This window comes from Scheffersomyces amazonensis (genome assembly GCF_036850825.1).
Source record: "Scheffersomyces amazonensis strain UFMG-HMD-26.3 chromosome Unknown RJT21scaffold_4, whole genome shotgun sequence".
NCBI classification, from domain to species: domain Eukaryota; kingdom Fungi; phylum Ascomycota; class Pichiomycetes; order Serinales; family Debaryomycetaceae; genus Scheffersomyces; species Scheffersomyces amazonensis.
In genome coordinates this window covers 801,470-813,668 of record NW_027042744.1, presented here as the reverse complement: position 1 = coordinate 813,668, position 12,199 = coordinate 801,470, and the positions used below count along the sequence as shown (strand labels likewise).

The window sequence follows — 12,199 nt, the reverse complement described above, 5'->3', positions numbered from 1 at the left end:
AAAAAAATACGTATGAAAGTATTTAATATCATAACCATTCCTTTCATAATATAATTAAGTGATTTGAATCGTTTACTAATTTCATAGACTGAATAAATTGTAGATAATTCAATAAAGGATGTTCATTCAAAAGCTCTCTTCAGCCGCATCCTCGGACAGTGATGTATCCTTGGTGAAGAGAATAATTTATTATTCGAATGGTTATACCAATCCATGGTATCGTCATAGATGGTATTTATTATTCATATTATTAGTACCTCTTGCATTTATAATTATATTTGCACTTAGAAGAAGAAGATTTAGACAAAGACCAGTCGTTACTCAGCAACCATTTCCAAATCAACAGCCGTCAGGAGGTTATCCACAAACCACTCAAACTGGCTCGGCTTATTATTCTCAACAGGGACAAGGTTATGGAAATACTGGATCAAGTTATGGTGCTTATGTACCACCACCACAACCGGAACAAAGTTATGGTGGAGGCTCCTATGAACAAGCAGGATATGGTCCATCAAGGGTTGCTAATGATGAAGCTCAAGAAGTTACAGGCAGCTATTCAAGACCAGAAGGACCTCCTCCTGGTTACAAGTCTTAGATTTAAATGGGAGTAATGGTTTGGTTTTACAATTTATATATATAGTTAATGTATCTCAAAATTATAATCATACTAAACGTCGTATTAAATTTATTTTAGAAGATTGATGTCTCACTATGTAAGCATCAATTTAATGCACACGAGAATTAGTTGCTAAAGAAGATTGAATCTCTCAATCAATCTACTATTCTACAGCTCAATGACTTAAATGACTTAGATTGATTAACTTTTCCGGATCTTTATTTTTCGGCTCTAAACCGTGGCTCTTTAATATGAGTCATCTTTATTTCTTGAATATACAGTACTTGGAAAGGCTGTAAGATATATAGTCATCCATATCGAGCTAGTAATAAACTTTGGTCAGGTAGCTCCGATTGATGACTCGGCTTAGTTTTAATGTTCAGCCGTTGCAATAAAAAATACGAGCGCTGTAACGGGAGACGAGAATTATAATTGGGCCGAACATTAACAGCACATTGTGTAAAACGGGTTGCCCAATCTTATCGAGAAACTCAGTCATCTCTAATTCATTAACATAATAATGAATATTCTTTTTAACCAATTGGGCATTGTAATTACAGCCATTGAGCCGAATGAAAAAGGAATATTAATACATTAATTAACCATTACGTAATTACAATATCCAGAATTTATAATATTTCGACTATGTTAATATTTGTTCCGACGGTAAACTTGTAGTGATTGACGGTTTGCTACAATGGAGTATATAGCATGAAATTTAAAGCTTAAATCAATCATGCAAATTTAATTAGGGCCGTGCGTATTGCATCCGCATGCTTGATTTGGAACACGGTTAGACGAAATTTAAAATTTGAAGAGATTCAGAAATTACAAACGAGTCATTCATTGTTATGTCAATCACTTACATTTTGGCATCTGAATAAATGTATTTAATTGTAGATAAACCACATCGAATTAAGATGTCGAATTAAAATCACTTTACTTACAGTAACATAAATCAATTAAGCTGACAATATGTATATTTCAGGAGAAGGGCCAATAATTATAATAAAGCGTGATATTAGCTCGGGTCATGTCCTTGTCGCTGTAATCTTGGCTGTATTGTTTCTGTTAATTGTTTTCATTATAATATGTAGAAAAGTTTGTTTAGGACCATGATCAAAACCTTCAAATAGGACTATCAATACAGTAACAATTCAGCCTATACCTTCTGTGGTACTCAATAATATCAACATTAATACACTTCTCCGACCACAAACTAATCTTCAAACAATACCCGCTACGACCTCTAGAGATAATGCTAATAATACTAATAATGTCAATAATACCGGTGAACACAGTCTGGATGTAGTTCTTGATGTCAGTGTATTGAATGATAGGTCCATGCACGATTACCTCAACCTTGAAACTCCAAACTTTCCTCCACCGACATATAAACCCTAAATTTGAACAGATAAAATCTGAGGCGCACTACTTTTGCAGCCATTTAGTATATGTTATTTCCATCTTTTTCAAATCAAATAAAAACCAATTCACACGTATTTTGTCAAATCCGTGGATATTAACTTATTACTATTGATATATATAAAGGAATGGATGGAAGCAAAATTTTTTTGCTGTATCAATTGTATAAGAAATAGAAATATCTAAGGAACGTTATCTCAATTGAAAATTGGAGTTGCCTGTTTCGAGTAATTTATTTGAGATTCTTCCTTTCACTATGCTTGTTTCTCTTCCCTTTCTATATTAATTCACTTCAAGCCTATTTCCAACAGAATTAGAGGATCATACTATAGCTCATTATTACAATCAATAGATCAATACATGCTTATTCCCAGAGATACCTGTCTGCAAGACAAATATCTGTTTTCTGAAGTTGGAGAAATCATTTTGAATATATATATTGGGATTTTATTAGTGATGCTTGGACTTTTAGCAATTTTTATCATAATCGTTATTATTTTAGAAACTAAAGATGAAATTAAGAAAAATAGAGAAGAAGTAAAAAGAATTAATGACGTCTTCACAAACACAGTTCCATTGCACGAGCTCCCCAGACATTAAATAATAATCGGATTCTTACAGAGGATGAAGTAAATGGTAAAAAGACTCTCAAACTACAACATCCAGTCTGCAAATTTTGGAAATAGGGTAAAACATAAATTTATACTTAATTAATATTCTAATAAATGTTTAGATTTGCAATTTATTACAAACACTAGACCTATTTCAATTGAAGGCTTATTGTTTTACTCTTTGTTTATGTCGTATTGATATAAACGACCATTAAGCATAAAATATCACTTTGTAAATTGTAGTTGCTTCTTTTGGGGTCATTTATTGCGTAATTGTGTTAAAGATGAAAATGAGCAATACTATAAACCCCATTTCCAACAGAATTAGAGGGCCATACTTAACTTATTAATACATAGAGATGTTTATTAGCAGAGAAAATTGTTCAGAAGAAAATGCAAAACCTTTGAATATAGCTTTGGAAATCTTTTTATGTATACTTTTTGGGATTCAAGTAACTAGTGTTGTGTATATAATAATTTCGCTGATATCATCTTATTTTAAAGAAAGAAAAGATAGACTAAATATAAGGTAACAGTTCGAATTACACCCGTTCTACAATGACTTTAAGATGCGACGCCTAGGTCTATAAATTTTAGAAAAGGAGAACACATATAATTCTAGTTAATTGGATGATTTAACAAATGAGTAGTTTTTATTAATTATATAACAATACGAATTTAATACAAAAATTTATTTAATATTAAGAAGGGATCATGTTATGTGATAAATGACTTCAGGATGCTTAAATCAACATTTCTAATGGGTTTTCAATAATTCTCTTTAATTCCTTAATGAACTCACCACCAACAGCACCATCAACAACTCTATGGTCAAAAGTACCAGTGATAGTAATGACATCTTCAAATACAAAACCTTGTTCATTAACATTAGATGGAACAGCCTTTTTATCAGTAGTACCAATGGCAAGAATAGTGGATTGAGGTGGGTTAATAATAGATGTGAAAGCATTAACAGCATTGTTCATACCTAAGTTAGAAATACAAATAGTACCACCTTGGAATTCTTCTGGAGCTAATTTACCAGCCTTAGCTCTCTTACCTAAATCTTTAACTTCATTAGAAATGGCAGATAAACCTTTAGTATGAGCATTCTTAACAATTGGAGTAATTAAACCAGTTGGGGTGGCAACAGCAACCGAAACATCAACATTACTGTATTGTCTAATGTAACCTTGATCACCAAACCAAGCAGAATTGACAGCTGGAACTCTTAAAGAAGCTAAAGCAATAGCTTTAATTAATAAATCATTAACTGATAATCTATATCTTTCATCAGCAGAAGCATTTAAGGAAGCTCTTAATTTCAATAATTTTGATACAGAAATTTGTGATTGAATAATGAAAGTTGGAGATTGTTGAGTCGATTGTAATAATCTAGAAGCAATAGTCTTTCTCATAGTAGTAAGAGGAATGTCTTCAAAAGTAGCACCGGCTGGGGTAGCAGGAACAGAAGGAGCAGCAGCAGCAGGAGCTGGAGCCTTATAACTTTCAACATCCTTGGCAATAATTCTACCATTTGGACCAGTACCCTTAATGTTCTTTAATGCGATACCTTTTTCTAAAGCAATAGTTTTGGCTAATGGAGATGCAAAAATTCTAGTGGTTGGAGCTGAAGTTTTGGTGGCAGCCGGGGTTGAAGTTGGAGCTGGAGTAGCTGGTTCAGCTGACTTAGCTTCTTCTTTTGGAGCTTCAGCAACTGGAGCTGGAGCAGCAGCTTCTCCTTCACCAGCATCAGCAGCTGTGAAATTTTCAAAAGCAGCAACATCAGAAGCATCTTCAACATAAACAGCAATTGGTTTACCAACTGGAATATCTTTAGCACCTGAATCAACTAAAATTTTAGCTAAATAACCTTCTTCTTGAAATTCAAAATCCATGGAAGCTTTATCAGTTTCAATTTCAGCAATTGCTTCACCCGGAGATAATTCATCACCGACTTTTTTAGACCAAGAACCCAAGTTACCTTGAGTCATGGTTGGTGATAAAGCTGGCATATTAATGACAATATGAGGAGGAAATTTACCAGAAGAATATAATCTAGCCAATTGATAACCAGAAATATTAATCTGTTTATGAGCCATAGCTCTAACAGCCAAAGCAGCTGAAGATCTTGAAGCAGCTAAGAAGGCAGACATTTTTTATATATATACTTGGGATGAGACGGATGGTAAAAGGGAATGAAAAATTGAAAAGTTAAAATGAATTTGGAATAGATTGATAGATGATGGATTGAACAAGCTACCTCCTTACTTAGTACAGGTTGGTAAAGTATATACAAACTAATTGAAGGAATTAGATCTTAAGATGTATTGATAAAAATGTCATATTGCTCCTATTGCCTAGATTTTTTTTCGTTGGTTTTGATGAGAGCGGCACCTGCATACAGCCCATAGTTAACGTTTTTTTCCGATATAGTGTCGGTAGACATTGATGCGAGCCTTGATGATTTCGGAAGTTAAACGCCGGACTCAACAACCGATATTCGCCTAAGTCCCGGATTGAATAGGATAGGAACTAAGAAGATGTGGTACAGTACTTTATTAATAAGTAGTAATTTGTTTTGTATGTAATTGATCTATATAAATCATAAGATAAAATTTAAAGTTAAAGATCTACTTGATCACTATTATAATACGATTTATCTATGTATGATGATTTATCATTAGTAGAATTATTACTACCATTGAAAAATCCTCCTACATCACTATAACCTCCAGAATCTTTTTTAGTCACCTGATCTTCATATATAACATTAACAGCTCCATTCTTAACTAAACTATCTTTAGCAGTTTGCCATGAAAATCTAATAAATCCATAACACCATCCAAATACTTTATCTACATTATTATTTAACCATTTAGAAGTATTGGGATCACTGGGATATCCTGACCCTAAATTATGACCTTGTAGAATTGTTACATTATTATTAAACCATTTTAAATTTTGATCTCGAGTAACTTTCGCAACAATTGATGCAGTACTTACTATAGGATATATACTATCAGCCTTTTTTGCTACTGTAATTTCTATACCTTCAAATATTTTACTTAATTTAGCTTGATATGTACTTGGAGGTCCAACAGTATCAACATATACTTTCTTAACATTTACACCACGAGAAACTATCAGCTTAATTAAGTCTATAGTAGTATCATGAGCTTGTTCATTTAAATTATATGCTTTCCCATTACATTTAAGCATACCTGATGAAATATCTCGTGCTGTAAGTGTAGTTGTAGCCCATCCAACATGTTTATTAAGTTCGGAATTTTTTTGTTCAATAGTATCAAATAATTCTTGTCTTCGTTCTTCTTTTAAAGTCTTGGAATCAGCAAAACCATATTTCTTTTGTAAATCTTTCAGAAAGTTTTCTAATGAATACGCTATACCATATACCATAGGACCCAAGACAGGACCTCTACCTGCTTCATCTACACCTAGAACTACTGGTAATTCTTTATTTTCAAGGATTTCAATAGGGATCTCTGAATGATAAGTCGATGATTTGAACTGTAACGGCGACTCTATAGTAGTTACCGAAAGTGGATATACTGTTTGAGGTTGTTCTGTTTTCCTCCTTTTATAAACTGGCTGCGATGATTCTTCATGATCTACATCAGACGCTATCTCCGGATCTTCAGATGTTGTCCTCGTTATTCCCATTTTCTATAAGCTTGAAAATGTTACTAGAGATAGTATTTATATACATATATTTTTATAGCTGAGATATTTCACTATACGCGTCAGTAAATATTGGCTAGTTTTATGTCGCGACACAAATAAATATGACACAACTCAATTTATGACAAATCTATATTCTATAACTATATACATATTTAACTAAGATAATTCTTGACACTTTCGTAAACAACAAACGTCACACATGTAGCAGGTAATACACGCACAATGTTTGCACTTAGTCCTTTATAAAATCCCTTAATTCCACCTTCATTAATATATAAATCTCGAATGATCTCTCTTAAATGACTATTATTCCTTGTAATCTGTATCCTAGAACGAATTACTTGAGTAGGATACATGACAATCATACTTGAAATTTTTGATAATGCAGAACAGTAAATATATTGGAGCGTTGTCAATTGCTCATTTGTTTTAACTGATTTAGACTCATTTATATATGATTTTAAATTATCATAAACAGTGAACTGAATACTAGCTTGGAAAATCAGGGCAAGACTAGGTATCAAACCCTTCCAAAAACTGAAAATCCCCTCATTTCGAAGCATGGTAGATATACCATGTCTTAAAGACTTATAACTCTCACGTTCATGACTTGAACTACTTAAAAATCTTGTCTTTAGTACCCATATTGGATTTGTAATAATCGATGTTGTAATACCAGCCATCGAAGATGCCGTGAAATAATACATGGTGGAATTTTGAGATCCTAAGAGAGACTTAAACTCTGCATATAATGTGAAGTATAATGACCATGCAGATATATTTCCAATTAAGTTGGGAATTATTCCTCGATAAAATTGCTTTAGAACATGATATGAATAATATCGATTTATAAAATTCTTTGACTTATAGAGGTTGTAATCTAAGACTGAATCTCGCCTAATCCTAGATACAACTTGAATTATAGAATTGAATGGCTGATTATTTGTATTTACATCTGTATGAGCTAGCTGTAATCTAACCTTGATTAGATCTAATGGATGCCCTACAATTGTAGTCATGAATCCAGCCGAAAGGCCAGCTAAAGCATCGATTTGTCGAGGATCTGTTAAAAACTTTCGGTTATGTCTCGGCAGGCTTGATTCCATGCTTGCTGTTGTCTGACTCATATTATATTATACATGCTATGCTATTCACAAATGACTTGTTCTGGGTTGGTACCGTTGTGTATGTCATCAGGAAGTGTACGCAAAAAAAAGACGTTGATATTTGGGCTCTTTGGACTACGATATCGGAATTCATACGATTTCTACGATATATAATTGGAAGTTAACGGGCTACAACATACAGTTACAAGGATTATTAACCAAATAAGACATCATTTACAACATGTATTTAAGAAAGAAGTAGAATACCGATAAAACTATATACATATATCTTCTAATTTTTTCATCTTCTTCTATGAATCATTACCCAAATTACAGTAATCATTATAAGTTCCAGGTGAATACATATATAAAAACAAATAATAACTTGTAAGTGTTATATAGTAGTACTATTCATCTTCTAAGGTGAAACTCACAATAAAGTTGAAAACTAAAAGATAATCACAATTTCGAATACTCCATCAATCTGACTTCAATAACAATAAGGTATACTCATCTATTCCTTTTCATTAAAACATAAAATTATCTAAGCAGATGGGAAAGGACTCAATAAATTAAATAAAGATGGCTTGTTTGAAGTACTAGACCATCCCAAGTATAAGACAAAAGGAATGAAACCATAGTGAGCAATGGTTTTAGAGTAGTCTAAAACTTTAGCTATTCTTTCTTTGGATTCATCAGATAATGTGATTTGATATTTGTTAACTGGAGAGTCGGACATCTTTAACTATTTTGTATATTGACAAGCGGTATTAGAGAAGGTTACTACTAATGCCTCCATCTTTTGAGAGCAAAAAACTTCAACGAACCTGAATGGATTAAGAAATTTTTGTGTGCAGGCACTTACATAAGCACATACATTAAAATATATTGCAAAATAACTAATGATTTATACTATTAATATTCAGAGTTAAATTCGTAAGAATATCTTTTGTAGTTAATAATGAAGGATCAATTTGGAAATAGTTCTGTCCAATTAAATAGAATCCAATATCTTGATTGGTGATTTTCTTTGGTTTAAGTGTTTTATATGCATTGTACATTGTTCCATAAGGTGGTAAATCTGAACTATTAAAACGTACTGATTCAGTTATTAATGATTTTATAAAATCTGTCTGAATAGCTCTTGCTGGTTTTCCAGAAATACTGTCAATAATAATTGTAGGTTTGAAATCTTGTTTATTAAGCAATGATAAAAGATATGACTTATTATTAGTAATTTCTGGAGATGTAAGGAACACAGTACCTAATTGAACGGCGGATGCTCCCAAGTCAATATATAATTTAACTACTTTCGGATCAACTATCCCTCCAGTAGGAACTAAATCAATATCAATGTTGTTATCATCAACATATTTTTTAGATTTAAGAAATAATGCTAATGTTGATAAATTCTCATCAAAATGCTTCAGAGTTAAAAAGTTCCCACGGTGTCCACCTGCCTCATATCCCTGAAGAACTAATATATCTACCCCAAGGCCTACCAAATATTTCGTCTCTTCAAGTGACGTGGATGTTATTGCAACCTTTATCCCCGCACTTTGTAATTTCTTGATTGTATCCTTCTCTGGATGTCCGAAATGAAAGCTTATAATGCTAGGCTTTAATGTCGTAAGATATTCTATTACAGATTCATTATTTTCGTATTCCTTAAATGAAATATTCCCATTCTTAAAGTTGGAATCCTCGTGATCCAATGATGAAATGGAGAGGGCCTCTTTATACATTTTTTTCCATGAGGTTATTTGACTTTCAGTAACAGGATTTACGACTTCATGACAAAAGAAATTCAAGTTCACTATTTTGCCACCTTCATAGTTATCAACAATTGACTTCAATTTATCAATTCCGCTAGGTGAACGGAAGTCAATCGTTGATACGGGGATTGAACCTATAGCTCCGAATTTAGTTACTTCATTTGCAAGCTCAATGGTAGATATTCCTGCCATTGGAGCTTGAATTATCGGCACTCTGATCCCCAATTTCTCACAGAACTTGATGCTTTTAGACATACTTAATAGTTTCCTAGCCACTGACATCTTAAATAATATGTAAAGCAAAATCTAGTAGTCTTGAAGTTTATTTATATAGGTAAAACTAAATAGTGGGGCACCGAGATGTCACTTTAGTTTTTCCGTGGATCTGATAAAAAAAATATACATTAACTATAAGGATAAAAGGAACTATTACATATATAAAGTTGTCAAAGTGGTAGTATTGAAATATCCAGTAAAAGTGGGTTCAATCACTTGAACAAAAGTATTATCATTTACAGTAGTTTGATCTAATGTCTGGGGACCCTCAGAAACATGAATGTTAGCATTTGCATCATCAATTTGTTGGATTGCTTTAGGACATACCAAATTTTTACCTGCTCTACAAGCCACTTGAACACTATTTTTATTAACCATAGTAAATTTTGGAACTTCTTTCCATCCTTGAGCATGTAATCTTAGTTCAGTAAATCCAAGTTTTAATTTTCTGATTTGAACACCCTCAATAACAATATCCTGAGCCATAATTTGAAACATAAGATTTTCATGGGGTCCAACATCACAAGATAATTCACCGCTAATTGATTGACCAATAGTGACATCTGATCCGAAAGTGAGTTTGACACCAAAGAGTAAAGGAAATTTGAATGACGTAGTTATACCTAAACTTGAATCTATTGACCAACCTTGTTTATAGTTTGCAGGTTGACTAGATAAGTTTTCACGACATCCTCCTAAATTGGCCCAGATGTTATCCTTTCGAGAGGTTTTCATATGTTTAAATCTTATTTGAACATAATCAACCTTTTTATCATCATTTCCTTCATCGTATTGCCTTTGAGGATCAAATGAACCTTTATAATCTTGTTGTAACATACGTTGGCCAAGAGTTTCAGAAACGATTATTGAATTATCATCAAGAATCCTAATCATACCATATTTCTTCAAATGTGAAACCTTAACATCGTCATATGTTTCTACTGTTTCAATGTTCTCAGGATTAGAATAAGCACGAACAAGATTAGATGGTTGCTGATAACTTGTTTTTGGTTTGAAGAATAGGATGGCTGATACTGGAGATAGCAAAATGGCAAATAAAAGAATTGACTTAGGAAGCATGATTCACTTAGCGCTTTTGATAGTTTTCTAAAGATGAGGTAAAATATAAGATTACGTTCATAAAGTTTTTAGTCAATTTAAATAAATAATCTACAATTATTGTTCTGGTTATTATAACATATAGCGTAGCAAAATATAGGCTGCAAAATAAGCATAACAGTTTTAGTTTCGCGTTTGAGCCAATGAGAGTGCTAAAAAATATTATTAGTAAGGTACCACTGAATATATGATGCTTACCGTTAAATCACATTTGGGAACTATGAAAAAAAATTCATATTTACGATCTAAATCATAAGCATATCGAATATATGTTCATAACTACTGAAGAAAGAATAGTTTAATTACCACAAAAAGGTAAGGTACGTTAAAATTAAACATTAAAAATAAAATGAAATTAAATAAACTTCAAATTTTCATGTATTATATCAAATTCGATGGTTGTGTATATATCATTATATAAATATATGCTCAGGTCTCATTTGTCATAATATAATTGGTTCAAGTAGTAGTCAGATCATTGCATACCTTGTGATGATTCGATCTTCGTACAATTTTTCACAGTCAAAAGAAAAAATAAAATTAAACGACGATAAAGCAATTGGGATACGACCCATACAAAACCCAAAAAAGAAATTTATTGAAATTCTAGCTAATGTGTAAAGTACAATGTTGTAATGAATGGAAAAGATGTATAGTTTGTTGAGATGATATTAGTATGATCGATGGATGGTATGTAGGAATGATAATATATAGTTATGAACAGCTTGTTCATTTGAGTTGTAATAAATAATAAGCACCAGATGCAAGTAAAAAGACCAAGACAGCCAATAATGGATAACTTGAACTACTAGCATCACCACCGGTTTGATTCATAATAGAGCTGGTCTTCTTGACAACACCACCTTCTAATTTTCCAACTAATAAGCCAGATAAGATTTGATGGGCATCATCAGAGTGACCAATATCGTTGAAGGCTTCAGTTGCATCGGAACCAGCAACATCAACAATAACTTCTTCACCACCTGGATGTTCATCTACATATTTGGTGACATCGTAAACTTGTCCATTATAAACAATCCATAAATCATCAACTTTGTTATGTTCACTGACTTCATCAATGGTATAAGTCTTTAATTCTTCAGACATTTTTATTATTAATATTTATTATGTTCTATAGTTGATCTAATTTAACCAAATCAAAGGAAGAAAGTGATAAGTTCTCTGATAAGTTTTTCTGGTGATAAATAAATTTTTGCTGTGTCGTTGTATTTATTTATTTATTTCTTTTAATTTGTTGAGTGAGGATATGAATTTTTTTTTTGCAATAGATATGCTTTATGTTGGCTGAAAAATATAACTGTATATAGTTAACCTACTCCTTGATTAGCTAATAGGTATTATTATAAACTAAGGGGAATATTCATTCTTATATATTATTTTACACTCATTTTATACTCTGAATTTTTGATCTTATTTTACTATACATATGATATTGCAAATTATCGAACGATCTTAATTACCTTTTGCCTTCCCCTTTTACAATGTAAGTTTTTCACCCAAACTAGCCAACGGGTTTAACCCCATTAACAATCAACCCACTTATCT

At 32.2% G+C, this 12,199-nt stretch overlaps 8 protein-coding genes across 8 annotated transcripts; 1 reads left to right on the top strand and 7 right to left on the bottom strand. All coding sequences in view use genetic code 12, as the record gives it.

Moving 5' to 3' along the window:
- Positions 1–118: 118 nt before the first annotated feature.
- On the top strand, positions 119–595 carry RJT21DRAFT_5373 (resistance to Congo red protein; the record flags this gene model as incomplete). Its single annotated transcript, XM_064884972.1, has 1 exon — positions 119–595. The coding sequence occupies one exon, from the start codon at positions 119–121 to the stop codon at positions 593–595; it is 477 nt and encodes a 158-aa protein (XP_064737878.1).
- Positions 596–3,290: 2,695 nt separating this feature from the next.
- Positions 3,291–5,043, bottom strand: LAT1 (dihydrolipoyllysine-residue acetyltransferase). Its single transcript, XM_064884512.1, has one exon. The coding sequence runs from the start codon at positions 4,806–4,808 to the stop codon at positions 3,396–3,398; it is 1,413 nt and encodes a 470-aa protein (XP_064737877.1). The 5' UTR covers positions 4,809–5,043; the 3' UTR covers positions 3,291–3,395.
- Positions 5,044–5,277: 234 nt separating this feature from the next.
- On the bottom strand, positions 5,278–6,336 carry RNH35 (ribonuclease H2 catalytic subunit; the record flags this gene model as incomplete). Its single annotated transcript, XM_064885461.1, has 1 exon — positions 5,278–6,336. One exon carries the CDS (start codon positions 6,334–6,336, stop codon positions 5,278–5,280), a length of 1,059 nt encoding a protein of 352 aa, XP_064737876.1.
- Positions 6,337–6,509: 173 nt separating this feature from the next.
- RJT21DRAFT_114702 (flavin adenine dinucleotide transporter) lies at positions 6,510–7,484 on the bottom strand (the record flags this gene model as incomplete). The annotated part of the gene is made up of 1 exon (XM_064880271.1): positions 6,510–7,484. The coding sequence occupies one exon, from the start codon at positions 7,482–7,484 to the stop codon at positions 6,510–6,512; it is 975 nt and encodes a 324-aa protein (XP_064737875.1).
- A 46-nt stretch (positions 7,485–7,530) lies between these two features.
- On the bottom strand, positions 7,531–8,243 carry TOM7 (Tom7p). Its single transcript, XM_064882008.1, has one exon. The coding sequence runs from the start codon at positions 8,200–8,202 to the stop codon at positions 8,008–8,010; it is 195 nt and encodes a 64-aa protein (XP_064737874.1). The 5' UTR covers positions 8,203–8,243; the 3' UTR covers positions 7,531–8,007.
- Positions 8,244–9,604, bottom strand: RJT21DRAFT_121175 (putative nitronate monooxygenase). The gene has a single exon (XM_064882007.1). It carries the CDS (start codon positions 9,518–9,520, stop codon positions 8,363–8,365), a length of 1,158 nt encoding a protein of 385 aa, XP_064737873.1. The 5' UTR covers positions 9,521–9,604; the 3' UTR covers positions 8,244–8,362.
- RJT21DRAFT_121174 (uncharacterized protein) lies at positions 9,605–10,995 on the bottom strand. Its single transcript, XM_064882006.1, has one exon. It carries the CDS (start codon positions 10,592–10,594, stop codon positions 9,668–9,670), a length of 927 nt encoding a protein of 308 aa, XP_064737872.1. The 5' UTR covers positions 10,595–10,995; the 3' UTR covers positions 9,605–9,667.
- Positions 10,996–11,362: 367 nt separating this feature from the next.
- On the bottom strand, positions 11,363–11,740 carry CYB5 (Cyb5p; the record flags this gene model as incomplete). Its single annotated transcript, XM_064885485.1, has 1 exon — positions 11,363–11,740. The coding sequence occupies one exon, from the start codon at positions 11,738–11,740 to the stop codon at positions 11,363–11,365; it is 378 nt and encodes a 125-aa protein (XP_064737871.1).
- Between the last annotated feature and the right edge of the window lie 459 nt (positions 11,741–12,199).